The sequence below is a fragment of the Corvus moneduloides genome, chromosome 13 (assembly GCF_009650955.1).
Source record: "Corvus moneduloides isolate bCorMon1 chromosome 13, bCorMon1.pri, whole genome shotgun sequence".
In the NCBI taxonomy this organism is placed as follows: domain Eukaryota; kingdom Metazoa; phylum Chordata; class Aves; order Passeriformes; family Corvidae; genus Corvus; species Corvus moneduloides.
Genome location: NC_045488.1, coordinates 20,781,720 through 20,805,407, shown reverse-complemented (window position 1 = coordinate 20,805,407; position 23,688 = coordinate 20,781,720). Strand labels below are relative to the sequence as shown.

The 23,688-nt window shown below is 55.7% G+C and overlaps 1 protein-coding gene across 3 annotated transcripts; it reads right to left on the bottom strand.

Moving 5' to 3' along the window:
* Positions 1–884: 884 nt before the first annotated feature.
* SHF (Src homology 2 domain containing F) lies at positions 885–18,850 on the bottom strand. 3 transcript variants are annotated; one of them, XM_032123040.1, is made up of 7 exons: positions 18,410–18,842; positions 11,330–11,459; positions 10,143–10,352; positions 8,488–8,625; positions 5,497–5,668; positions 5,073–5,192; positions 885–1,956 (listed from the first exon to the last, which is right to left on the bottom strand). In XM_032123040.1, the coding sequence occupies exons 1-7, from the start codon at positions 18,791–18,793 to the stop codon at positions 1,770–1,772; spliced, it is 1,341 nt and encodes a 446-aa protein (XP_031978931.1). In that variant the 5' UTR covers positions 18,794–18,842; the 3' UTR covers positions 885–1,769. The 3 variants fall into 3 exon arrangements, with proteins under 3 accessions (XP_031978931.1, XP_031978932.1, XP_031978933.1); XM_032123042.1 differs by having other exon boundaries at positions 1,868–1,956; positions 5,073–5,217; positions 18,410–18,850; XM_032123041.1 differs by lacking the exon at positions 8,488–8,625.
* Between the last annotated feature and the right edge of the window lie 4,838 nt (positions 18,851–23,688).

The window sequence follows — 23,688 nt, the reverse complement described above, 5'->3', positions numbered from 1 at the left end:
ACCTCCATCCCCACTGGACAAAACGCCTCCCTGGGATGGAGAGAGGCAGCCAGAACTGCCAGCAGCCAAGTGGGCTGTAAGGAGACACCGACCAACTCAATCCGCTGCCTTTTAAGGAGTGGCAGAGGCTGAGGCATCCTGGAACAAGCTAGCGCAGTTCTGCAGGCTCCCAACCGCGGGGTGCATTCACAGACCACACTGGCCATGCCTCATGGCCCCCACAGCAGCTCAAAACTGTGCAGGGCAGCCACCCCTCAGCTAAGATAGAGTCTGAAAAACCCCAGAGCCTCGGATGGCAGAGCAAGGTTCCTGCAGTGGCTGCAGCGCTCACTCACACAAGGTCCTCACAATCCCATCAATCACCTCAGTCCCCCACAGCAACCAGGAGGAACAGCTTCTTCCTGGCAGCAGGCAGAGGGGAGGATGATGCTTTTTCACAAAGCCTTCATCAAGCCACTGCTAACTCATCCCACCGATGCCTGAGGGCTTTGCTCCACTTACAGAAAATGTTTTGCTGGTCCAGCAGTGAATTTGCTGCTGTCATTCCCATCCATGGAGCAGAGGGGAAAGGGAATGTGCTGCTGGGGAGCAACAGCAGGATGGAGTTTAGGCTGAAGCACGGATACAGGAAATGTAAGTGCATGGGTACAGGAGCAACACCAGGAACAAGGTTAAAAGGCAAGGTATGCATGAAACAGTACAGAGCACCAGAGAGAACTTCAGCCAAAAAAAGAGGAGCAAGCTGGCCCAAAGACAAGGTGTCAGGAAGACAAAGAACAGGACTGGAGCCAGTAAATTCTCAGAGGAGATCAGGAGCTCTCTGAAATTCAGGGATTTTGCCTAAGATTTACGAGAGATGAAGGAAAACAAGAAGGCAAAAGATCCCAAAGAGCACCCCCTTCTATACGGAGTAACAGGCAAGTCCAAAATCAGCTCATCACTGCCCACAAAGGGTCTCAAAGATATGGCAAGGACATGACCACCAGCATCCTTTGTCCCCTGTGTCTCAGAGGAGTGAACTGGCTGGACGGGCATGCTGGTGTCAGTGTACGCAAGGGAGCAGGGAAAATCAATTCACTTAAAAGCTTCCGGCTGTTTTGCCACACTGATCCCCCACTTGCGGTGGGATGTGGGCACACAGTCCCATGGAGCAGGAGGCAACCATGCACCGCTTTATTAGGCAGTGGTGCTGCACACACAGCCGAGGCCGGTCACTATTTACATTTGGCAAAGGATGGCAGTGAGTACTGAGCACCGGTGCAGGTGAGGGCAGCCTGCCTGGGCCCCTGCGTGCCTCGCTGGCCCCAGGGAGGTTCTGCTCACCCCTGCCAGCCTTCTTACCTGTGGGCACAGCCGTTTTGTCTCTCATGGGCACCCTCATGGAGGCACCTCAGGCCTGCTACCAGATGATTTATCCCCGTACTCACATACACTGCCCCCCCTCCCTGGACTCTCCAAGGTCCCAGCCCCAGTCCTGGCATCCCAAGCTCTGCCTGGAGGCAGGTGTGGACAGCCGGCAAGCCCCGCTCAGCTCTTCGCATAGGGGGTCCTTCCAGTGCCATGCCAGCAGGCAAACCAGTGCATGGGAGCCCCTAGAAGAGCAGGACAAGGGGCCTGGCTGCAGCAATCCCCAACAGCACTGGCCGTGCCCAGCGAGCTGCTTGTGGGCTGACGGTCTGGAGCCCATCCTCATCACGGTGGCGCTCAGCCCTGCAGATGGGCCAGTTTTGGGTGCACCCAGCCTTAAGCCTGGCTCGTGGGGGTGAGTACTATAGGGTACGGATGGCCACTGGGTAAAGCAAGGACATGTGCTCAGCCCCCTTGATGGGCAGCTTGCGGCTGGCGTAGTGATGGATGATCTCCGGCACGCTGTCGAAGGGCGGGCTGTGCTGACCCAGCACGTACTTGTTTTCCTGCGTCCGGGACAGTTTCATGTGCATGAAGCCCTGGCTGCTCCTGCAAGGACAGATCAAGACAGGGTTAGGGGGTACAGTTGGCCCCAGCCTCCCCTCAGCTCCTGACCCCCCGACAACAGGCAGTTTGCCTCTGCAGCTGAGGGGGACACTGCTGGCTCCTCTCTGCAGCCATGGCCCTGCCTGCACCATCCTGCTCCTGGCCGACTCCAACAAAGCCCACAGGGCAAAGGAGGGACATGGCCAACCACACTGCACTGTGACCCTTTGGGGAGCACGGCCATGCAACGGGGTGTGCAGGACCCATCTGGGGTGTGTGTGGGCAGGAAAGGCATCACCGAGGCAAGGGCAGCAGGGGCACTTGCTGTAGGGTCATGGAGGGGTAGTGGCTTTTGCTCCTTGCATGTGACAATGCCCCTTTTGCAACCACTGGCTCTCACAGGAGCCCCTCAGCTCCCAGGACTTCAGCTCCCAGATCTCCAGCCTCGCCATGGCAAACCAGGTTTTTCTCCTGTGGCCCACAGCCGAAGGATTTTCTCCTTCCCCCTCTCCCCACGCCACCGCTGCAGGCTCCATAAAATCCACTCAGCGTAGTGAGGCCATTTCCCAGCACAGCACGGGCACCAAGCCACGCCAAGCTGTGCAGGCAGATCCTGCCACAAATGCTGATTCCAAGTGGCGGACTAATGGCCCTGTTGCTATTAATTTGCGTCTCCGAGGAGAGCCACAGCCTGTCTGCAGCGTCTGGAATGCACATTACAGCAAAATATTGATGACTTAAAAGCAGACAGGACCTCATCAGTGATGCTGAGCCGCTTCTAGTGCTGCACAGCCTGGCCCCATCCCCCCAGCTGGAGATGGGCCATAATGGACAGCCCAGCTGCATTACTAGAATGGGTTTGAAATCCATTTAGAGACAGAAGCAAAGAGCCAGCTGTCCTGGGAGTCAGCTACAGCCCCCCACCAGGGGCCGAGGAAAAGCAATAGCTTCGCCGTGTCCTGTGTCCCTGTGGCAGGGAACCGGAGCACTGCCACATGGGACCATGGAGAGATGATACTGGTTGTGTTTTGGCCAAATTGCTCCACAGGTCTTTGTCACAAGCTCAGGGATGTGATGAGATCGCATCCCTGGAGCGATGACTGAGGGAACAGGCTGCAAACACCAGCAGCCAGGACAAGGGGTGGGTGGTGCTCCTGCTGAGCACCTTTACAGGCACAAGGAAGGACCCAAAGCTTTGCAGTGTGGCCTCAGCCACTCTCATGGAGGCACAAACCAGGAGGGACCCACTCTCTAAGCATCTGAGGCAATGACATGACCCTGTCCATGACAGGCAGTGGGGGACCAGCCAGGACTGTCACGGCAAGGTTAAATCCTTCCAGCTACCTGACCTCCTCCTGGCTGCTCTCTCTTGTGCATATTTTCCTTTAAAGAAACACCAAAGAACTTCAGGCCAGCATTGGAATGCTTTTCAGACCATCTCCTTGGCTGTGCCTCCTTCCTCAAGGAAAAAAAAAAAACAAAGTTAAAAAAAAAATAATAGAGAGAGCTGCAGACAGCCAGCTTACAGCTCTATAAAAAGCATCCCAGGGGATTTTTCCTTGAACAGGCTCTACAGAGAAAGGCAATGGAGTAAAAATCCTGCTCTCAGGGCTGTGAGTTCTCCGCAACTCTGCAAGGAAGGCAACGCCCGAGCAACTCCTGGATGGACTGGAGAAGGTGGGTGTGACTGCTGCACACCATGCCATCTGAGAGGAGGATTTTGCCATAAAGCTAAGGATGGTGGCAAGAAGTAAGGGAAAAAACACTAAGAAACAGGTGACTGGCTTGTGGAGAGGTGATGGAAAGCCACCTTTGGTGATGGAATGGCACCTCCCAGGCTCTCCAACACACGTGCTGACTAATGCCACTCACAAGGTGATGGTGAGGCCTCTCGCAGCCTCAAATGCAGCTCACCAACCAGAATAAGCTGTTGTTCCAAAACGGCTCACAAGCTAGGGCAAGGAAAAAGCACTGAGAAAACTAAAGCATCAGTAAAAATTCTGACAAAAAAAAAAGGGAAAGGAGGGAACTCTTCCAGAAGGGTTTGTTGGATGATCTGAAATCTCTATGTGGAGAAGGAAGAAAGAGTATTTTCAGCAGAACTCCTGCCCTGGTTTGGTGCTGAAGGCAACAAAAAGAGTGAAAAAAAATATGGAGAGAGACAGAGCAATCTAATTCACAATTGTGCCACTGGGAAATAAACAGAAGGCTGAAATCTGCAGGGAGCAGTGCAGGTAGAGAGACCACTGGGGAAACCCAAACTATACTGTGAAAAGTGTAGGGTTACAGGGCCTATTGTTGGGCAGAGACAGCTGAAGTGCTCCATAAATACTTGTTTCCCATCTGGCAGGAACAGAGCTAATATAGCTGTCCAGCAGAAGAGCAAGAAGGTATTTGCTCATCCATCATCATCTTCAGAAAGTAACAGCTTTGATTTTCACACTGCCCCAAGAGCCAGGAAAGAGCTGGATGAGGAGCTGTGGGCAGTTCCCCCCTGTCAGAACACATGCAAAGATGCTTCATGCAATTTTGGCATTCAGGGAATCTGGAAAACTGGGGAGTATGTAAAGATTCCCCAAAAAAACCCAAGCATAAACCAAGCTGTGCTGTGGGGATGAGGTTTCCCTACTGGCAAATCAGAGCAGGGTAAAGCCCTCTCTACAGCTGAGCAATGGATCTGTGGGCTGGGGAGGCAAGGATGGGTACCCCCATTTCCATCAACAATGGGCTCGCACAAACTTTCTTTTCCCATGAAACTAAGCTACAAAAAAAGGGGGAACAAGAAGGCAGAGCTGGAAGCTGTAACCAGACACATTTGACTGGGCACTGAGGCACATCATTTGATCCATCTAAGGGATTGTTAGCACTGCCAAGGAAGAGCAGTGGGCCTCCAGATCTCCAAGCCTTCCTGAGAGATGTTTTTGCCAGACATCAAACCAGAAACCTGTGCCACACCACAGAAAAGTGTGGACTTCATACTGCAGCCATTTCTGACCACCCATGGTCATCTCACAATTACCCAATTAGCATGGGCACAATTCAGTTGGGGCACCCACCTATGGCACCGGGTCACCCCTGCTGTGGGTCCACACCCCCCCAGCCCCGCCAGGTTCACTCACTTCAAGGAGAGGGAGAAGTCATTCTTGCTGGTCTCGCTGTTGCGCACCAGGTAACTGGCCTCCTTGCACAGCCTCAGCAGTGTCTCTGCGTCTGTCCGGCTGATGGCTCCGTGGTACCAGCTGGAGGGGAGAGGGATGGGCTGTGCTGGGCACAGAGCAGACACCATAGGAAAGGCTGTGCCCTGGGGCAGCAGCAGTGCCAGCCCCCGGCACCTCCCCGGGGACTGCAGCCACATTCAGGAAGAGGGAAGAGGGTGGCACCACTGGGGCTGGGAGACAAGGGGCAGGGACAAACAGGCTGAAGTGTGGGGACAAGGAAGAAAGAAAGAAGCAAGTCTGCCCCAGGGCTCCTCATAGTGTGACCACAGGGCTTCCTAGTGCAGGTGGAGGGGTTGGGCAGCCACTCTGGGCAGGCAGGACTCACCATTGGCTCTCCAGGGGCAGGGCAGGGTCAATCCTCTCCCCAACAAAGGGGCCAGGCTCAGTGGTCAGCGTCTTTGTGCTCTTGAGGCTGCTGGAGCCATGCCTGAGGGCAGCCCTGGCTTTCTCCTCCCTGCAGGGCGAGGTGCGGCCATACCCCAGCCCCTCCGTTGGACCTGCAAAACAGACATGCATCACAGGCTGGGATCCTAACTTTCTCCAGCAGGAAGAGCCAGAGCCACTTACATCACGCTGGGTCCCCTCAACAGTGCCCCATCCCCCTGCTCTAAGCAAGAGCAGGGCAGCTCTTGGGCTGCTGATCACTGCAGTGCCCAGGCTGGGTCCCCACCATGCCAGGCCTGGAGCCAGTACCTGAACCCATGGAAGACATTTCCAGGGAGGTTTTAAAAGCTCAGGAGGTTTTGCTAATGCAAAAACACATTTGGTGGCTGTGGTAGAGAGTTAAGTGAGATGCAGCAAGAAGAGGTTCCCCAATCTCAGAGGAAAAAATTAGATTTAAAAAAAAGAAGAGGGGATAGATGGAGCTAAAGGAAGCAGTCAGTTTGGAACCAATGGACACATTTCTGCTGGCACAAATAAACATGGGGTGAAAAAACAATTCCCTGAGGTGGGAAGGGGATATTTTGACTGCAGATACCTCCCCGGGCACTGCCACTTGCCTGTCACCAGCCCAGCCATGGCCACGAGCATGGGGGATTGACCAAGCCATGCCCTGGGGACCTGGCCTCCCACTGCCTGTTATTTCCGTGCAGGATGATTTCAGCGTTAACAATATTGTTTCTCCCTCCTCCCAAGAGTTCATTATTGCTCCCTGTACCGCCAACCCCCTTGCACAAATTACTTATCGATCAGGCAGAGCTGCCACAGTGTGGGGCTGCCAGGGGCTGATACCATGGCAGCACAGTCACCCCAGAGGTGGCCAAGCCCAGGAATCACAGCTCCCAAGACTACTGGAATGCCCCAGACAGGACAACTTCTCTCCATGCTTCCTGGCTGCTGGAGGGGGAGGCAAAAAATAGCCAGAGGGATGTTTTCCTCTCTAGCAGGGCATCCTCTAAGGCAGGATGTTTGAGTGACACCTTGTCCACACGCTATGCAGGTGAGCAGGACTCCAGCCCCCCCAGCACTGCAAGGAGGGGAAGGCAGCCAAAAGCAAGCCCAGCCAAAATCCTCTGCAGCTTAGCATGGCTTAAACCACCATAAGCAGCAGCTCAGGGAGGAGGTACTCAGCACTACGACTTGACAAGCCCTGCCTCTGCGGTGCTCTGGCTTTTCACTAACCATGCTCGCCTTTGTACATCACGCCCAGGCTTCAATTTCAACTCATCACCTTAAAAAATTGGGGCAATTGTTAAAAGCTAGACAATCAAACAGCCCAAGTGTTTGCTGGCGGCACAAAGTCATTGCGTTACAGGCTCAAAAGTAATGCATTGCACCTGTCAAGAGGGAGGCAGAGGCATGTGCATGATTAAACAGGATATTAAAAACAAGCCCTTAGGAGGAAGAAGACATCCTTCAAGACGTTCAAGTCACCCCAAGACACGGGAAGTAGAAAATGAGACAAAACTCTGGCAAGATAAACTTAACATAACAAAGCAAGGCAAGTCAGAGAGAAAAAAGAGACTCTGTGTTGCTAAATCCAGGAAAAATGACAAACTGATGTATTCATCAGGAGCAAGATGCATGTCAGAGTGACTGTGGGCATAATAAATGATGGGGAAAAGAAGAGGCTGCATAGCAAAGAGATTAATTTTTCTTGACACGTGCATTCATTGCAGGAAGAGGATCAGAAAGTTCCCACCTGTCAAGACCTTTCTTCTTGAGAACTGATCTCAGCCTGCAGCATCCCTACGGTTTTGGGAAGTCCCCAACAAAGCCCTCAGAGCAGCCACTTCATTCTCAAGTGCCCCCCACCATCAGCACCAAAACAAGCCATCACCTGCAGCCTGTGCTCAAACCCACCCGGGAAGCAGCAAAGGCCACTCTGGCTTTATCTTATGAAGCTCTGCAGGGATCTGGGTAACTGCAGATAAGGAAATCAGGTATCTGTACCTGGCATGTTGCAGTGCCCACCTGGGCAGTGTTAGTGGGGAAGGCACGGCATGCCACTGCACAAGAAAGGGCACAGCTTGCATCCCAGTTCCCCACTGCTAACAACTGTCATGGCTTTCCACAAAATCCCCCCACCTACTGCTCTTGGCAAAATCCTAATTCACCACAGCATAAGAGCAAGGTCCTTAAAATATCAATAAAGGGTTAAAAGAGAAGCAGCAATATTTGGCTTTCATAAGCGAGACTGCCAGCAGCATCCAAAGGGGATTTACCCAGGGGCTCTGTGCTCAGCACACACAAAAAAGGCTTCACAACAAGGCAAACCTGAGATGACAAAGTGTACCTGGGAGATTTGGCTGCTCAGGATAGCAAAAGCAAGAGTGGAGAATCCACAGGGACCTCCTGACACTAACAGCAAGGTAATAAAACAGCAGAGGAAATGGAGCAGTGCTAAATGATGAAGAGGGGAAAAAATCAGCCCCATCTTCAGCACTGGGATCTGAATTAGCTGCTAGCACACCTGTAAGGGACCTGGGTATTAAAAGTCACAAGAAAACATCAGCTAAACACTCAGTGCAATTGTCAAGAAGACCTTAAAAGCAGCCATCAAATGTTGGGAATTTGGAGGCAAAGAGGAGAGAACAAAAGGGACAGTAATGACTCCGCCACAGAATAATCCCCCGGAGCAGCTCCACTGCTGCAAAGAGCTGGTGCCTCTTCCTAGCAGGAAGGTGCAGCAGGACAAACACCTGGTGTCCAGCACATGACAACTGAGGGGGCCAGGAGGAGCTGCAGGAGGGCAGAGGAGGAGGGTCGTGTCTGGCAGCGCACTGGGCAAGCTCCGAGGCATCGCAGTGGGCCAGGGTCACAGCAAGCACTGGCCACAGCCCCCCCGGACACACCGCTGTCACGCGAGACCCACCATTGGCGTCTTCATAGCTGTGCTGGCTGTGCTGCAGAGGGATGGGGGCACCAGCCTCCCCATCCGGGGGGCTTTCACCGCTGTCGAGCTGTCCCACCGGTGGGGGCCATGGCAGGTCTTTAATGACCTTGATTTCAACTGGATGGGGGGTGGGGAGGGTGTGGGAAAGAGAGAGAAAGAGACAGAAAGAAAGGGCTTAGAAAAAACCATCAGCAACACCAGAGGTCCATGGAGAAGGAGAGCAGTTGTGGGGGGAAAGACCTGAGGACTAAATTCCCAGGAGCCCTACACCAGCTTGGCCATCTCATCCCCTCCATAGCACCAAGCAAGGACAGGCCTGAGGTGGGGCACATTCCCAATGGAGAGACCCTGCTCCTTCATCAGGTTTTCCAGCCAACCCTCTCTAGGGTATGGGGGAGCCTGCAATCACCCTATTCCACATACTTGTCTGGGGGCCTTGGCCGAACATTCCATTGCCATCTGTCCTGCCTGTCTTGCCCTAGGTGTCTCCCAGCCACCCACAGCGTCCACATTCCCCTGCCAGGCAGCAGTGGGCTGCAGCCTTGTGCCAGTACCAGCTGCCCATCAGCAGGGGTCCCATGGACCCCCAAAGGGGGAATGGGACAGCAGAGATATTTTGGCATCACTGGAGAGAAAAAACACCCCACGAGACACAGCAGGACCTGCTCTGGCTTCAGAAAAAAACAGGCAGCAGGTCCCAGCGTGGCCCAGGGAACAGCAGCCTAACTCCCTTGCGACTTGGAGCAGGCCTGAAGCACACTGGGCAGCGCTCACATGCATCCACATGTGAGCCAGACCTGTGAACACACCACCTCCACCCAGGGATATCAAGCAAGGTGGCTCATCCAGAGCACAGACACCGAAGCACAAACCCAGCCCAGCAGTACACACTGTTCCAAGATGGAGCCCGACACGCCGAATCCTCAGAACAGGGTGCTGGGGGACCTGGTGGCCCCAAGCACAAGTAGGCACTGTGGCGCTGAGCCCAGCACACCCATCTCCAGCTCGCAGTGCCCAAACCCAAAAGGTGAACCACTCTCCAACCTCAAATTTTCACATCTCTCTCTGCCATCATCTCCACACAGTGCCACCAGCCTGAGCACCCTCAGTGCCAACTGCAGCACAGACACACAATGCTGCAATTAAAATGCATCCTAGATAAGAGCGTGGCAATTAGCCAGCACTGGCAAGGAGCCAGCGCTAATGCACAGCATGGATTTCCTCATTACCAAACACAAACACAATCGATCCCGCAGCACAGATAAATAGGTCGGGGGGCTGGACGAAGCCTGGACGAAGGCTCCTTGGGCATCCTCCTGCCCTGAGGATGGAGGTATCTGCTTGAGCCCAGGGTTGAACCGACCCCGGTAACCCAAGGTTGGGGGTGCTAATTTGCACCAGAGGCTGTGATTGGTCAGAGCAGGGAAGAGGCAACAGGAGACAGGTGTTGGACAGATGACCAAGGCAGCTCTATCCATCACTCTGTCCAGCCTGGCTCCCTGCTCAGACAAACAGCTTTTGCAAGAACACAAGCGCTCCCTGAGCCATGGAAATGCAGAGGCCAACATTACTGACCCCAAGGATCCAGTTTCACAAAAAGTGTTGTTTGCTTTATGGCTGCTCCCATCACTCACCTGCAAAGGCTTTGGAGATCCGCTCCTTCTTCCACTCCCAGGGCTGGTCATATTCCTCTGGCGGCCGCTCATCATCCTCGGGCAGCCGGGACTCCCTGGGCCGGGGGCAAGCTGGGCAGTCACTGTCCATGTCCAGCACAGGCTCATAAGGAGTGTCGTAGAGGTGCAGCGGCCGGGCGGGAGCCTCCCGTAAGCCCTTCTGGCGGATCTCTAGCAGGAGAAGAGGGAAAAGACCATGAGCCTTCTGCCCAACACAGCCATGGTCCCCAAAACCGTGGTAGATGACAGGGCTCAATGTCACCCATGGGTAAAATGGGGTAGGGAGCATCAGCAGAGGAGGAGACAGCAAGCAGCTGCCAGAAGTGGGAGAGCTGCTCGGCAGCACCAAGATCCCCACAGTACCACACCCCCCGTCCTGGGCAGCCCGGCAAAACGGGGTCAGTGGGGACAGAAGTACCCCCCAAGCCTGATTTCCTGCAAGCAGTGAGGCTGGGTTTCTCCCCTGGAGACCCAGAGTGGCCAGTTTAATAAAACGCCCTTCCCTCAAGCAAAAACATAGTCTCTCCCACAGGCACAAGCAGCGTCTCCACTGTTTGCTGGTTTTTCCAAGAAATATAATGGTCTACTTCAAAAAGCCACATGAGCTTTCCAGAAACCACTCGCTCCATGAAAACCACAAAGCAGAGCCAGAGCCTGGAGCACACAAGCCACCATGGTGACTCTGAGCACTGCCTTCAGGAGCACATGCTCCCAGCTTGCCAGTTTTCCAGCCCCAGACAGGCCCACAGGGGACCCTGCTGCTGCAGCAGACACAGCATGTTCTGGCCCAGTCCTAATTGAATTAAATAGGTCCCACATCCATCTTACTTTTAAGCCAGATGCATGCAATGTCAGGTCCCTCCTGGCTCAGCCTGGCAATTGGGAGTCCTGGGGGACAGCATCGCAGGGAGAGATGTGCCTGTAGTGCTCAGACAGTCTTTGAGTGCTCTGGCAAACCCAGAGCACAAGGCTGAAGCTGGGAAAATTTGCCTGTAAAATCGCTGTCCCCCACCACAGTCATTGCCCTGGTTTGCCTTGTCTGGGGGAGCCAATGCTGTCACAGGCTGCAAGGAACAGAGTACAGCGGCCACCAAACTTGGGGACCAGAGGTGTAAAGAGTGGCCTTTGCATGAAGCCTTCCACCTTACCAGCCATCATCTTCTGGGCTTCATACGGCTCCATATATCCGTCATTCTCCATCACCTTCTCCAGCCCTGCCTGGCTACCTGCCACCTGTGCCGCATCAAAGGGATCTGCGTAGTCCTCCAGGACAGCCAGCTGGAAGAGGGGAAGATTAGGAAAAGAGTTAGGGCATTCTCTGCCTTTACTGGGAGGTGGAAGGCAGAGCTCCCCACGAGCTCTTCCAGCAGCAGCCAGAGCGGCCACTGACAGCCCAAACCTGCATCATGGCAGCCCTGCAGAGCAGGTGCTGGCAGCTGACAGCTTTCCAGGCACCGGCACTCGGCCATGGAAACGCTCCAGCCTTTGTCCCAAAAGCTGGGATGGAGCCAAGCAGAGCAGAAGGCAGACCTGCCCCTCCCTCACCATCAGGCTCAGCACTGTCAGCACCCACACACATGTCCTGGCCGGGTCCCCACTGCGGCACAGGGCTGCCAGCAGTGCCATACCCTCCATGGCACACAGATGCTCTCCTGCACACAGCCACATTTCCTTTCCCAAGGTGGAGAAGGGGCACAGATCCCAAAAGAGGGGTGTCAGCTGGCACTGGCATGACTAGGAACTTGCTGGTTATTTTCCAGGGCTCCTGTGCACTCATTTGAAGGTATTTTCTAACAAAAGGGCTAAGAACAGCCTATGGCTTCCTCTCCACTCCTTCCCAGGCCTCCACAGCATCCCCAGACACATTCTAAGTTAAGTAAGACAAGACAGAGCCTTTCTCCAGGAAGCAGAACCAGGAGCTTCTCAAGTGCCATGTCACAGGGTCAGCACTAAATTCCTGAGATTTGCACTTACTAGTGAGAAGGAGAGGATCCTGCAGTAGGATATGGGGCATGTCCCAGAGCTCAATCCCCTCCAGCACTGGAACCACATGCCTGCTCTAGCACCTCAGCAGCTTCCCAGCCAGAGCACTCCATCACACAACACTGCAGTCCCCAGGAAGCCTGGAGCTGTACATCCCACCCTCTAGCCACACAGCCTGCTCCCAAAGTAGGGCCAGGCAATATTTCCAGCAGCAATTAAGTGTACCCAAGCACCTTACCAGGGTCTGCTCACCTACCAGGACGCAAACCCCTGGCTTGGGGGGGTTTGCTACCACAACATGGGCTATGGAGATGTCCCACAGCAAGGACCAAATGTCCCAAGCATGGTGTGGCAGCTGTCTAATCCCACCCAGTGCCAGGCTCCATCATCACCACTACACACTGCCCCTGCTCCTGGCCAGCCACAGAGACCACGGCTGCTCACACATTCCTCTGCAGCTCCAAAAACCGGCTTAAAACAAAACACTTCTCCCTCCTTCCTGTGCGAAACGCCCAACAATGGCCTGTAACAGCAAAACCCAGCAGGAAAAGGGAACAGGAACTGGAACTGTAAACACCTCCGTGCAGTCCCAAGACTTGGCATCCCTATGAGCTACAGGAGGCACATGGCTCTCTGCACCTGGCTCACCATCTCCTCCCTAAATGTCCCACCTCCATGGGCAGCCAATGCATGGGGAACTGGGTCAGCCCTCCAAGCCTGGTCCCTCCATGCCAGGGCATGAGCGAGTAGCTGATCATCCTCAGACCAAATCCCAACCGCCCCAGAGGAGTAAAATAGGGTTCAAACATGGGAGCTGCAGATGCTCTCACCCCTTGGCAAGGCAGCAGAGGACAGTGTCAGAGTACTGTCTCCACCCCAGGCATGGGGCAGAGAGCCAGGACAGGGCAGCAGGAGCAGCCAGCCCCTGGCTTTGCAATCTGCTCTTACCTCCATCATCCAAGGGGTGACATGGCATTGCTCAGGCCCTGTCAGGCACTGGGGACATGAAGAGGCAGTGCTGAGCCCAGGGGTCTGCAGCCCTTTGCTTGCCACCACCAGGGCAAAATTCCCCAGGGCAAATGCAAGTCGCTGGTGACTTTTACAGCTGCTTGGTCAACCAGGACCTGCTTCCCACTTGCTGTCTGCGAGATCTCAGTGAAGCCGCTCCAAACAGCCGGGAGATCCCACGGCCTCTCCCATGCCTCAAAAGCTGCACAGAGCTCCTGCTGCACCTCCGCATCTGTGACAGTCCTGTGACAGCAGCAGCATCTTCACACACGTGCTCATGACAATAGAGGCATGGGCATGCTGGCAGTGTCCCCACACACACAAATGCACCGGCTCGACAGGCAGGGTGGGTGGACGGGCAGTGCCATGTCCAATGCTCACCCTGTGCAGAGCTCTCATGGCTCCAAGCATGCTGGGGAGCTGTGAAATGCAGTCTGCTGACCCTCCTGGGGTTAGTTGTCTGTTCCTCTGGCCTCAAGCCCAACCTGACCACATTTAGACCTGCCACAAACCACATTTCCTAGACAAGCGCAGACCCAGTCCTGGACCCTCCCTCTGCCCCATACACACATAGCAGCTTCAGACAGGGCCGAGAGGCTTCCCTGCATGCAGTGGTCACTGTCATAGAATAATTAAGGCTGGAAAAGACCTCCAAGATCATCAAGCCCAACCTTATTTCCAACTGTATTTCCTCGTGTTTAGGTCTGGCATCCCGGGGGGAACACACAAGCTCCAGCAGGCTCACAGAGTGGCCTCCACTCAGATGCCTCCAGGTCTAGAAAGCAGAAGATAGTGGAGAATCCTAACAGGTCACTGTCAAGACCCAAAAAACTGGGTATTTTGCCTGCAGAAGGGTGCAGTGGCACTCAGCAGAGATTGTTGACAGAGAATGTGGTTTGCTGGGCTCAGCTTGGACACAGAGAAAAGGCCTTGGATTAGAGGCAAGCTACTTGAGTTTGGGGGGAATTTGCCACACTAGTTTGCTTCTCCACTGCCTCAAGGACAAGGAGCAAGGTCTCCCAACTGTAGGGTGATGAGAACACAAACCCATTTGTTTTTTAAATGGTTAGATATTACAGCAGAGAGCCGCGGAAAAGGTGGGGAGGTAATTACAGCCTCCAGGAGCATCACAACCTCAGGGTGCACAAGCAAGCACACAAAAATGTGCTTGACTGAGGGACTGGAGGCTCCAGCCAGTGCCTGGAATGGGGCAAACAGCAGAGATCATGCAATTCCTGGGCACATCCTAATGCCCTTGAACATGAGGCCATATTACAGTTGCTCAGGAAACTGCATCTCTGACATTTCCTAATCTGAGTACTGGACTTGATGAGCCATGCAGGGCTCTCAGCAGCAGCCACAGGGCAAACGGCTGCTCCCCAGAGCAGGAGAGGGCCACAGCCGCTGGCAGGGCAGCTCCCAGGGGTTGCCTAAGCCCCCACACTCTGGTCAAAGGCCAGGCATTTCCATGCTTTGCTCATGTTCCATGTTGCTGAGGGAGCTGCTCACCACCTGCTGATCCCACCACATGGCTATGGAGGCATCTCCTGCTCATACACAGCACAAGCTTTGCTAGACTTGAAATAATTTGGGTGCAAAGCAAAGCCTGACATGCAAAGCCACCATCCCAGGGCAGTTCTTGGTGCAGACCAGTCCTTCAGGGAGCAGCCAAGCACCACTGGCACCTGGACACATATCCTGCTTGAGCATGACTGTTTTTCATGTATTTATCTGCCATGGCAATGCAAATCCCAAATCCCTGCTGCAGCACCAAAGCTTGTCTCGCTCTATTATACATGCCAACTGTAAGGGGAAAAAAAAGAAAGTCAAAACAAAATTAATGCAAAGAACCAGATCATCACTGGGTTCTCGCAATCAAACAGCTTTTATGCTGCCCACTAGTGAAGGTGACAGATCACAGCTCTTCAAGAGCATTCACAGTTCTGACACCAAAGTCCCAGGGCAGAGCTGGGTTCTTTGTCTCATCTTGCCCAGAAACATTCTACCTGCCACCACCTTATGTCACAACAAGATGTTCCACTCTACACAGAGGTTTGCAGAGCATTCCTGGGGAGATCCTCCACCTTAAAAACAAGTTTCTCACCCTGGAGATAAAGTGCATTTGGGGTCTCCTCAGAAGATTGGTTAAACTGAGCAAACTCATTTCATTCTGTCAGGTGCAAAATTCCTCCAGTTTTACACATCTGGCAGCTTGGCTTTTGGCAGACACTGAAGCCAAACCCAAAAACAAATACAACACTGACCTTCCCAGAAGGGTCTGGTCCACAGCCCCATGGGGCACGGCATGCCCAGGCAGGGAGCCTAGGGCTGCACCCGTGGCACAGGAGGAGGGCATGCGGGACGGACAGCACGGCATCAGCATCATATAAGATGACTCAGTTCGAGGAGGCTCTCACAGGAAAGACACACACCCAAGAGCTTCCTGACAGGCTGTTCCCACACCCTGCAGCACTGACCCTGCACTCCCAGCAAGAACAGCAGAGACTGGTCCCGGTGGGCACAGGACAAAGATGTCCTCAGGCAGATCCCCAAGCCCATCCTCAAGCACACCTGGGGTGCAGGCAGCAGAAGGTCCCTCATCACATCTCTCCCCGCTGCATCCCAGTGGCGTTGCTCCTTGTGCCTAATCCAAACACGGCAGGGAAGACATCTCCAGGGTATCCACCTGGCTCAGGTGAACCACACAGGGCCAGTCCATTGTCCACTGCTGTAGGGAAAGGCCTGTCAGACCAAGCAGATCGAGAAGGGCCTGTGCTGTCCGTACCATTTCCAGCAGAGTTTGGAAAGCAGCACGAGTCACTGCAGAGCTCTCTCTAATGCAACCCCACAGGATGCTGCAGATCCCACAGAAGGCACAAAGATGAGATGGCTCATGCTACAGCAGCAAGACATCGTGCAGCCCAGGCAGGAAGGATTCCTGTGCCAAGATGTTCCTGCCCATTCCATTCTCCAGAACTCGCAGGACAGCTACAGCAGGCAGAGGGCTCCCAGGGAACATAGTCAGCCCCCAACCACAACAAATGACACGGTCTCAGCCAAACCACACAATCAGGAACCAGTGACTGCTCTTTCCACTTCTCTCCATCCTCATTGTCCCCACTTGGAAGGGCTGCACATTTTATTAAGAGTGATTTTCCCTATCAATCATTAACAAAAACCCTCTCTGCTCCAGCAGCTTTGTCTGTACACAGAATTGTATTTCTCCTTTATCTCCAGCATCAACACAATCCAAGGGGTCTGCAGTCCCAGTCCCTGCAGCAGGTAGGGAACAGTGCCCAGAGCCTCTTCCTAAGTGTGTGAGCACTGAGCCCCCTGCACAACCATAATCTCAGCAGAGGCTCCAACCCAGCTCCAGCATCCCTTCCCTGTTCCAGGACAGCTTGACATCACCAAGAGCAAGGGTCACAAGCAGCAGGAAACCCCCACCAGGCACTTCCATCCTCCTGTACCACCTCCAGGAAGTGCCACCATGATGTTGGAGCAGCTGGGGAACCCACTGCTCAGCCCAGTGCCAAGGCTAGCAGATGAGAGCTGCAAAGGGCATTTCAGCCCAACAGAGTTGCTCCACATGGTGGATGCTCCCTGGCTCCTCTAGGAAAACTGTATTAATGGACAGCTGCAAGCACTATCCAATATTTCCACTTTTATTCCAGTTTCACCCAGGCTCTGGAGCTCTGTCTGTGTCCATCATGTACCAGAGCCCTAAAGAATTAGAAGCCTCCTCCCTACAGTAGCATGCAGGAGACTAGCAGTAATCTAATCACCGCCTATCTTGGATAAATGAAGGGTCTTCTTCAGCCTAGCGCTGTTAGCACAGTTTCCCCAAACGTATTCCAGCTTCTGACTTTTCTCTAAACTTCCCAGATTCTCCCCAGTCTTTGGACCCCCAAACAGCCTGGCTGTATCTGTCAGCAGTCCCTGCTTCCCACAACTCTGGCTCAGCCCTTTGCACATCACAGCCTGAGTCCACACGCTCCTGCTCCGATCCCGCAACGCGTGCTCCAGAGGAAAAAACCATCCAGACTGCCTCAGCAAACCACAGCACCGTGGTGGCACCTCTGGTCCCTGCAACTAGTGCCCTCCTCCTCATCCTCCTCTGCTGCCCGCAGCAGCCAGTTTACCCAGCTCAAAAGGGGAGCTCTGGGCCACTCTGGAAATCTCCAAAAAGAAATTGGTCAGTACAAGCAACTTCCCAAGATCCACCGCAACAAGTTTTTCTATCTGCTTAAAACATTCTCTAGCAGATTTTTCCCGGTGCTTATTTCATGGTGCCACCTGGCAGTCCCAGGACCACGGATGTGATCACTGACTGGATCCACGACTCCCTCCGCCAGCCAGATCTGCAATCCCGTCGAGTTCGCCTGACAAGCTCCGTCTTGCAGGCGGCAGCGCTAGCGGGCACTAATTACCCCCTCCTGCCTTTATTTGCGCAGTCCCCGCATCAGCCTCTCCGCCAAAAGGGAGGCCCGCAGCCCTGGTTGGGTTTATCCTCCACCAGGCCTTTGTGCCACTCAGAGCCCGTCTCCCCATAGGGAGCTTCTGCCCAGCTCCTACCTCTCACCGGGGATGTTTCTCGCCTCCTTGCCAGCACCGGGAGCGCCAAGCTCTGCTCTCACCCTGGAGAAGCCGGCGGGGGGGCGGCAGACAAAGAGGCGCTGAGGCTCCCTGACAAAGCAGCACGGCATCTCCGGGGGTCCGGCCGCCGCCGCTGGCACGGGCAGCCCGGGCAAGCGGGCAGAGAGAGATCCGCCGGGCATGGAGCGGTGGGAGGCCCAGGGTCACCGGCCCCAGCGTCGAAGGGCACCGCAGACGGTCCTGTACTCCTCTGCGAGCGCACTTCCCGCTGGGGATCATACCTGCCTCCCGCGGGAGCCGGAGGGGAAGCCGGGGCCGCCCCCGTTCCCGCTGACGTGTGCCCGGCATGTCGGTGCTACCAGGGCACAGGGGGGGACGCGACACGAGAGCCTCGTGGAGCCTGGCCGTGGCCCCCTCTCGGTGCTCGAGGATCCTAACCCTGCTCCTTACTGTGGATGCCAACGGTCTGGCGGAACCACCGAGGGCACCTCCGTGACCGAGGCGCTCAGGCTCCACCTGCCCCTGGGGTCCTGGCCCTGCTCGTCACGGCAAGGGCCGAGGGTCCGGCGTGGTCACTCGGGGCATCCCAAGTGCCGGGATACCGCGGGGAGAGCAGCGGAGCCCCGTGCCCGGTCACTCACCTCCTGCGGCGGCTCGTCGGGCGGCTCGGGGCCGGCCGGGGGCGAGCTGGGGGGGGCGGGCACCAGCGGCGGCGGCGGGGGGCTGGCGGGCACCTTTTCCACCGCCTCCACCTTGATGAGCCGGTGCTTAGGCGAGACATAGCGGGGCCCGTCGGGGGCGGCAGCGGGCGGCGGGCCGCTGTAGGGGTCCTCGAAGTCGCGCTCCTTCTGCAGCCGGTAGGCCGCCACGATGTCGGGCTGGGCGGCGGCCAGCGGCTCGGCCGCGCCCCCGGGCGGTAGGGGCGGCTGCGGCGGCGGCCCGGCGCGGTAGTCGGGCTTGGGCGGCGCGGGTGGTGCGGGTCGGGCGCTGCGGAAGCCCAGGTGCTCGCGGAGCCAGCGGGCCATGGTGCCCACGCACTGCGGGGCTCCGCCGGCCCCCGCCCCGCCGCCGCCGCCGCCGCCGCGCTCCGAGCCGGCCGCTCCGCTCAGCAGCATCGGCGCCGGCGGACTGAGCGCGGCGGCGGGGCCGGGGGGGGCGCGGGGGAGGCGGCCGGGGGAGGCAGCCAGTGCCACCTGCCGGAGCGCCGGGTGCGGGGCCTCCCCCGCCCCGCCCGCGCCGCGGCCCCGCGCCCGCTCCCCCCGGCACGGCCCGGCGCGGCCCTGAGCGCGGCCCGGCCTCCCCGGCCCGCCTCTCCCGGGGCCCGCCCCGCTCCCCGCCGCCTTCCGCTGCGCCCGGCGCGGCCCTCCCCGGCACTCCGGGCCGCCTCTCGCGCTCGGGCGGCTGCGGGCTCTCGGCTCGCTCTCGGCGGCCTTGGGCCCGATCCGGCCCCGGTGCTGCTCCCAGCCACCCCGGAGCGTCCTCCGGCACCAGGACAAGGGACAACGGGGAGGCAGCCGGCGAGGCAGGGGCGATAAAGGTCCCTCGTGGGGTCACAGAATGTCCTGAGCTGGAAGGAGCCCACGAGGGCCATCGAGTCCAACACCTCGGTGCAAACCCCGGGCCTGGGAGGTATTTGGTGGGAGCAGTTCACTCCAGACAGAGACTGAAACACAAGGCTGGTGCTGTGGACCCCCACAAGAAACACTGCAGGAAGGGGTGAGCCGGGACAAGGCAGAGAAGTGCTCAGGAAGAAGGCTGAATTCAAGCTGGATGTGCAGAGACATTGGGGCGAGTGTGCAGGGCTGATCCCCAGCACACGGGCTGGAGGACATCCCCTGGGATGCAGTGGGAATGTGGCACTGGGAGCAGTGTGTTGGAGCATGGCAGCAGAGCCCGAGGCCGCTGCAGCAGCAAAGAGCATGCTAACACACGTTCTGACTGCTCCCCCCGGACACACAGCCATCACCAGCCTGACCACCCCCTCAGCTCACCCACCATGGAGACTGCTTCCCTGGGCTCTCCAATGCCCCAGCAGCCCTGTCTCCAGAGCTATGCCCCCAAATCCTTCACATCCCTTCCGAAATACCACACCTTCACCCAAATCTGCTTCCAGGCTCACAGGCTGAATCCCTGAAGGCCATGAAGAAAGAAAAGGGCCAGAGACAGGATGCTCCAAGAGCAGGACCCCCACAGAGCTGAAGCTGTGCAGAGGCATCCAGTGAGCAGGGACAGATGCCACAATGGGTTCCTGCATGTCCTCACACCATGAGCCATGGTCCTGCACAGTGTGGGGACAGGTGCTGGGCTATCTCTGTCAGGGTGCCTAGCTGGGGAGACAAGTTTCTTGTGGTGACCTCCTTCCTACTAGCCCTGTGCAGGAGGAGAGTAAGGATGGGGCTGCCAAGGAACGGAGCCTCTTGTGCCATCCTGGCGCTGTACACACCCAACATGTGCCCAGGGAGCCCACTGAGTCCCAGATTTGCTGATTCATTGAGCACGCTCCTGCTTGAGAGACCCATCCAGATTCCCCAGGTCCAACCAGACACCAAGGGAGCTTCCTCCACAGGAAGAAGAAAACATGGAACCCAGAAAACAACACTGGAAATTTCAAAGCATAGGGATTGCAAGATGCAAAAGGCATCAGGAGAAAAAGCATCTGCGAGGAACAAAGTGATCACCAGGCAGTGTTTGAGGTCTAGCAGCAGACCTTGCTCCTGGCAGATGGAGATGATGAGACTTATTGAAATGCAGAAAAGACAGAGATTCTCAGTAAATCTGCCTGTCCAGCATTTGAAAGGAAGCAGGGCTAATGGCACTTGAGATTGAAAGCAGTTCCACCCTCTGTCAGTAACCAAGGAGGATGTTCAGCAACAGCTGTTGGAGATGGATCTTGTTAAATCCTCAGGTCTGGAAAACACACGCTCAGCGTCTCCAGAGAGGGGACAGAGGAGGCATCTAGCTTGTAGTGGTGTTTGGTTTTTTTAAATACTACTGTACTAGAGGAATTGCAGAGGTTCTTCCTTCCCATCCAGTCCTAGCACATCCCTCACATCGCTCCCTCCTTGGAGAGGCAGCTATGCTGGGGCTATGCTGGGATTTGACAAAGGTCTGTGGTCCACGCCCATGTAGGACCCCAGCACCTCCTCACCATTTGTCAGGCCTGTTTCTCTTCCAGATTGGCCCGATGTAGCCCCGTTCTCTGATCTGTGCCCCTGAGGCATCACCTTCTCACCTCAGGCTTCAGCAGAGCTTGGAGGGGCATCAAAATCCCTGGATGCACCTGAGCCCTCAGATTTGAGCTTCCCCTGGTTAGGCTTCCCCCTGGCCAAACCACCCAGGCAGCAACACAAGCAGCAGGTGAAGAGAACACATCTGAGGTGAGAGCCCCCTTGGGAGACTCCTTTTTGCTTGGGGGGCTTTAATGGCCTTCCAGAAGGAGACCAAATGACCTCCTTACCACCTGCACGGCTTGGCACAGGCACAGGCTGCTCATATTTTTTTTCTGTAGCCATGACAAGATGCTGGTAACATCCCTCTGCTCACAGTGGTTCAATTCAGGTTTGGAGGAGCAGTGGCAGATTTCTACATTCCCACCGCCAAACCCAGGCTCTGTGTGCAGCTCAAGCTGCACCTGGCGCTGCTCCAATCCCAACTGTTTACATGCTCCATATCTGATGCACGTTGGGACCCAGGTTTGATGCCTGCACTGTGGAGACTGACCCCGATACCACAACGGTGGCTGTGATGCCACTCTGCCTGCGAGTCACCGCAGCTCACCATGACAGATGGCTGTCATGGAGTGCCACGGATGTAGGGACTGGCAGGGGACGCGGGAGGGGAGGATCAGGGAGCACACGCCGCACCACTTGCGTGTCAGACTCCACATTTTAGCTTCTCTCTCACACAGCCGCAGCGGGAAGCATCCCCAGGTAGGATGTGCAGTGCTGGAGGCTGCCTGGCAGTGCCTGCATCCCATGGAGCCCCCAGGAGGGAGGGAAAGATGGTGACGAAGCCTTTCACACACTGTCCTTCAATAGGAAGAGAACAACCCATGGCTGTGCAGAAGTGATTTGTGGTTCACTCTGAGGGACCACAGGAATAGGGAAGGCAGAAGGGCTTTCTGCAGTTGTGTGCAAGGATGCCAGGCTGGTCCTCTGCACTGCAATCTCTGCTCCCACCCTCTTCTCCACTTCTGAAGGGTCCAGGAGCTCTTTGCTGAGATCTCCAGGCTGGTGCTCACAGCATCACCCTTCTTCTCACCAAAGGAGCTGCTTGTCTGGGTATATCTAGACAGGTCAGAGCACGCACCAGGAAAAAAAAGCCAGGCAATGTCTTCTGGGCTCCTGCCAGCCCAGCAGAGAGCTTTGTGCATCCTCAGCCCTCATCCATCCTCCGGGGCCTGAGGAGCTGTTTCAGGCGCCCTAAGTGCTCCTGGTGCTCACCCCCAGCTGGAGACAAGAGCCCTGTATGGCAGCCGGGCCAAGAACAGGACACAGGACCTTCCCTGGGCTGAGGAGGGATTGTGGCACATCTTCCTGGTAAACCTTCCCCTCCAGTTTAACCGTGGGTGGTGCGGACACAGCCCAGCGTCCCCCAAGCAGCAGCTTCCGGTGACTCAGAGGAGAAGGTCTCTGCCCTTGCACACTCCCTGGTGACTCACCCCCCGTTAATGTGGGGGCTGAATCTGACTCTTGCCAATGTGTCACCTTAATCAGGTGCTGGGTCGGCTCTTTCCCCTGACGCCAGCATCTCATCCGGCTTGCAGGGAAGCCTGCAGCTCCTTGAATCTTCAGGTACTTCTTCCACAGCTTCAAATAAAAGCCATTCGCAGGAGCTGTGGTGATTCCTGCTCCTTTCCTCCCCAGGAGCAACCCACACACACCCCATTGTGCAGCACAGCAGGGACCAGGAGGATGTCACATCTGCTGGGTGACACCCAGACCTCCCCCGGTGTCTGGGTAGAGCAGGGGACATGAGGACTGGAAGGTGGCAACTGTGACACCAAAAATGCTTCCTGGGAGGCAGCCAGGGAGTCCCAGACTGATAAATGACACATCTGTTCTCTGCAAATGAACAAAAATTGGCATACGGAGGAGGAAACTGGCATCGTTAGGGGACAGATGGGTAAATATGACATATTGGGGAAGAGTCAACACATCTCTCTTGCAGTGAATTTCTCTTTTCCAAAGCTAGTGACTTTCTTGGAAAAAGCCAGCAGGCCCCTGAGGATGATCCAGCAGAGGTCCCTGCGTTTCCACACACAGATCTTTTGACAAGATGAAGTCAACGGCAAAATTTGCAAGAATACGGAATTATTCTGGAAATTGCGGATGCGTGCTAGGAATTGCAGGAGGACTTTGAGAGGCTGAGGAACTTGGCAATGAAATGAGACAAAAGCCAGTGTTAGGGAAGTGACACACATGGGGAAACCAAGCCCAGGCTCTTGTCTAAAGTGATGGGCTCTGAGACTGGGAGCTCTGACAGTCTGTGAAACCGTCCCCTTAGCACTCAGTAGAGGTCAAAACCTCAAAGACTCTCTGTCAAGCTGATAGGAAGGGTCAGGAAAAAGGAGAGATGAAATCAGAGGTGCCACTATTCCCTAGCCAGTCCCAGTCTACATGCATTCCTGGTCCCCATATTCCAAGGATGCAGCAGAGCTGGAAAATGTGCAGAGAAGGGCAACGGGATGATCCAAGGTCTCTGCACATGGGGTCCATGAAGGACCAGGGCTTTTTGGCACAGCAAAGAGACAGCCAGGGTCACAGAGCAGAGATCTGCACAGCTGGGGGAGGTGGGAGAGGCTGCAATAACAAGGATAACACAAGGAGGAGACTCAGCACACAGCAGCCCTCCCTGCCAGGAGCTGCTGCAGATGCTACATAGTTTAGGAACAAGACCAGACAAATCCACAGAAAAAAAT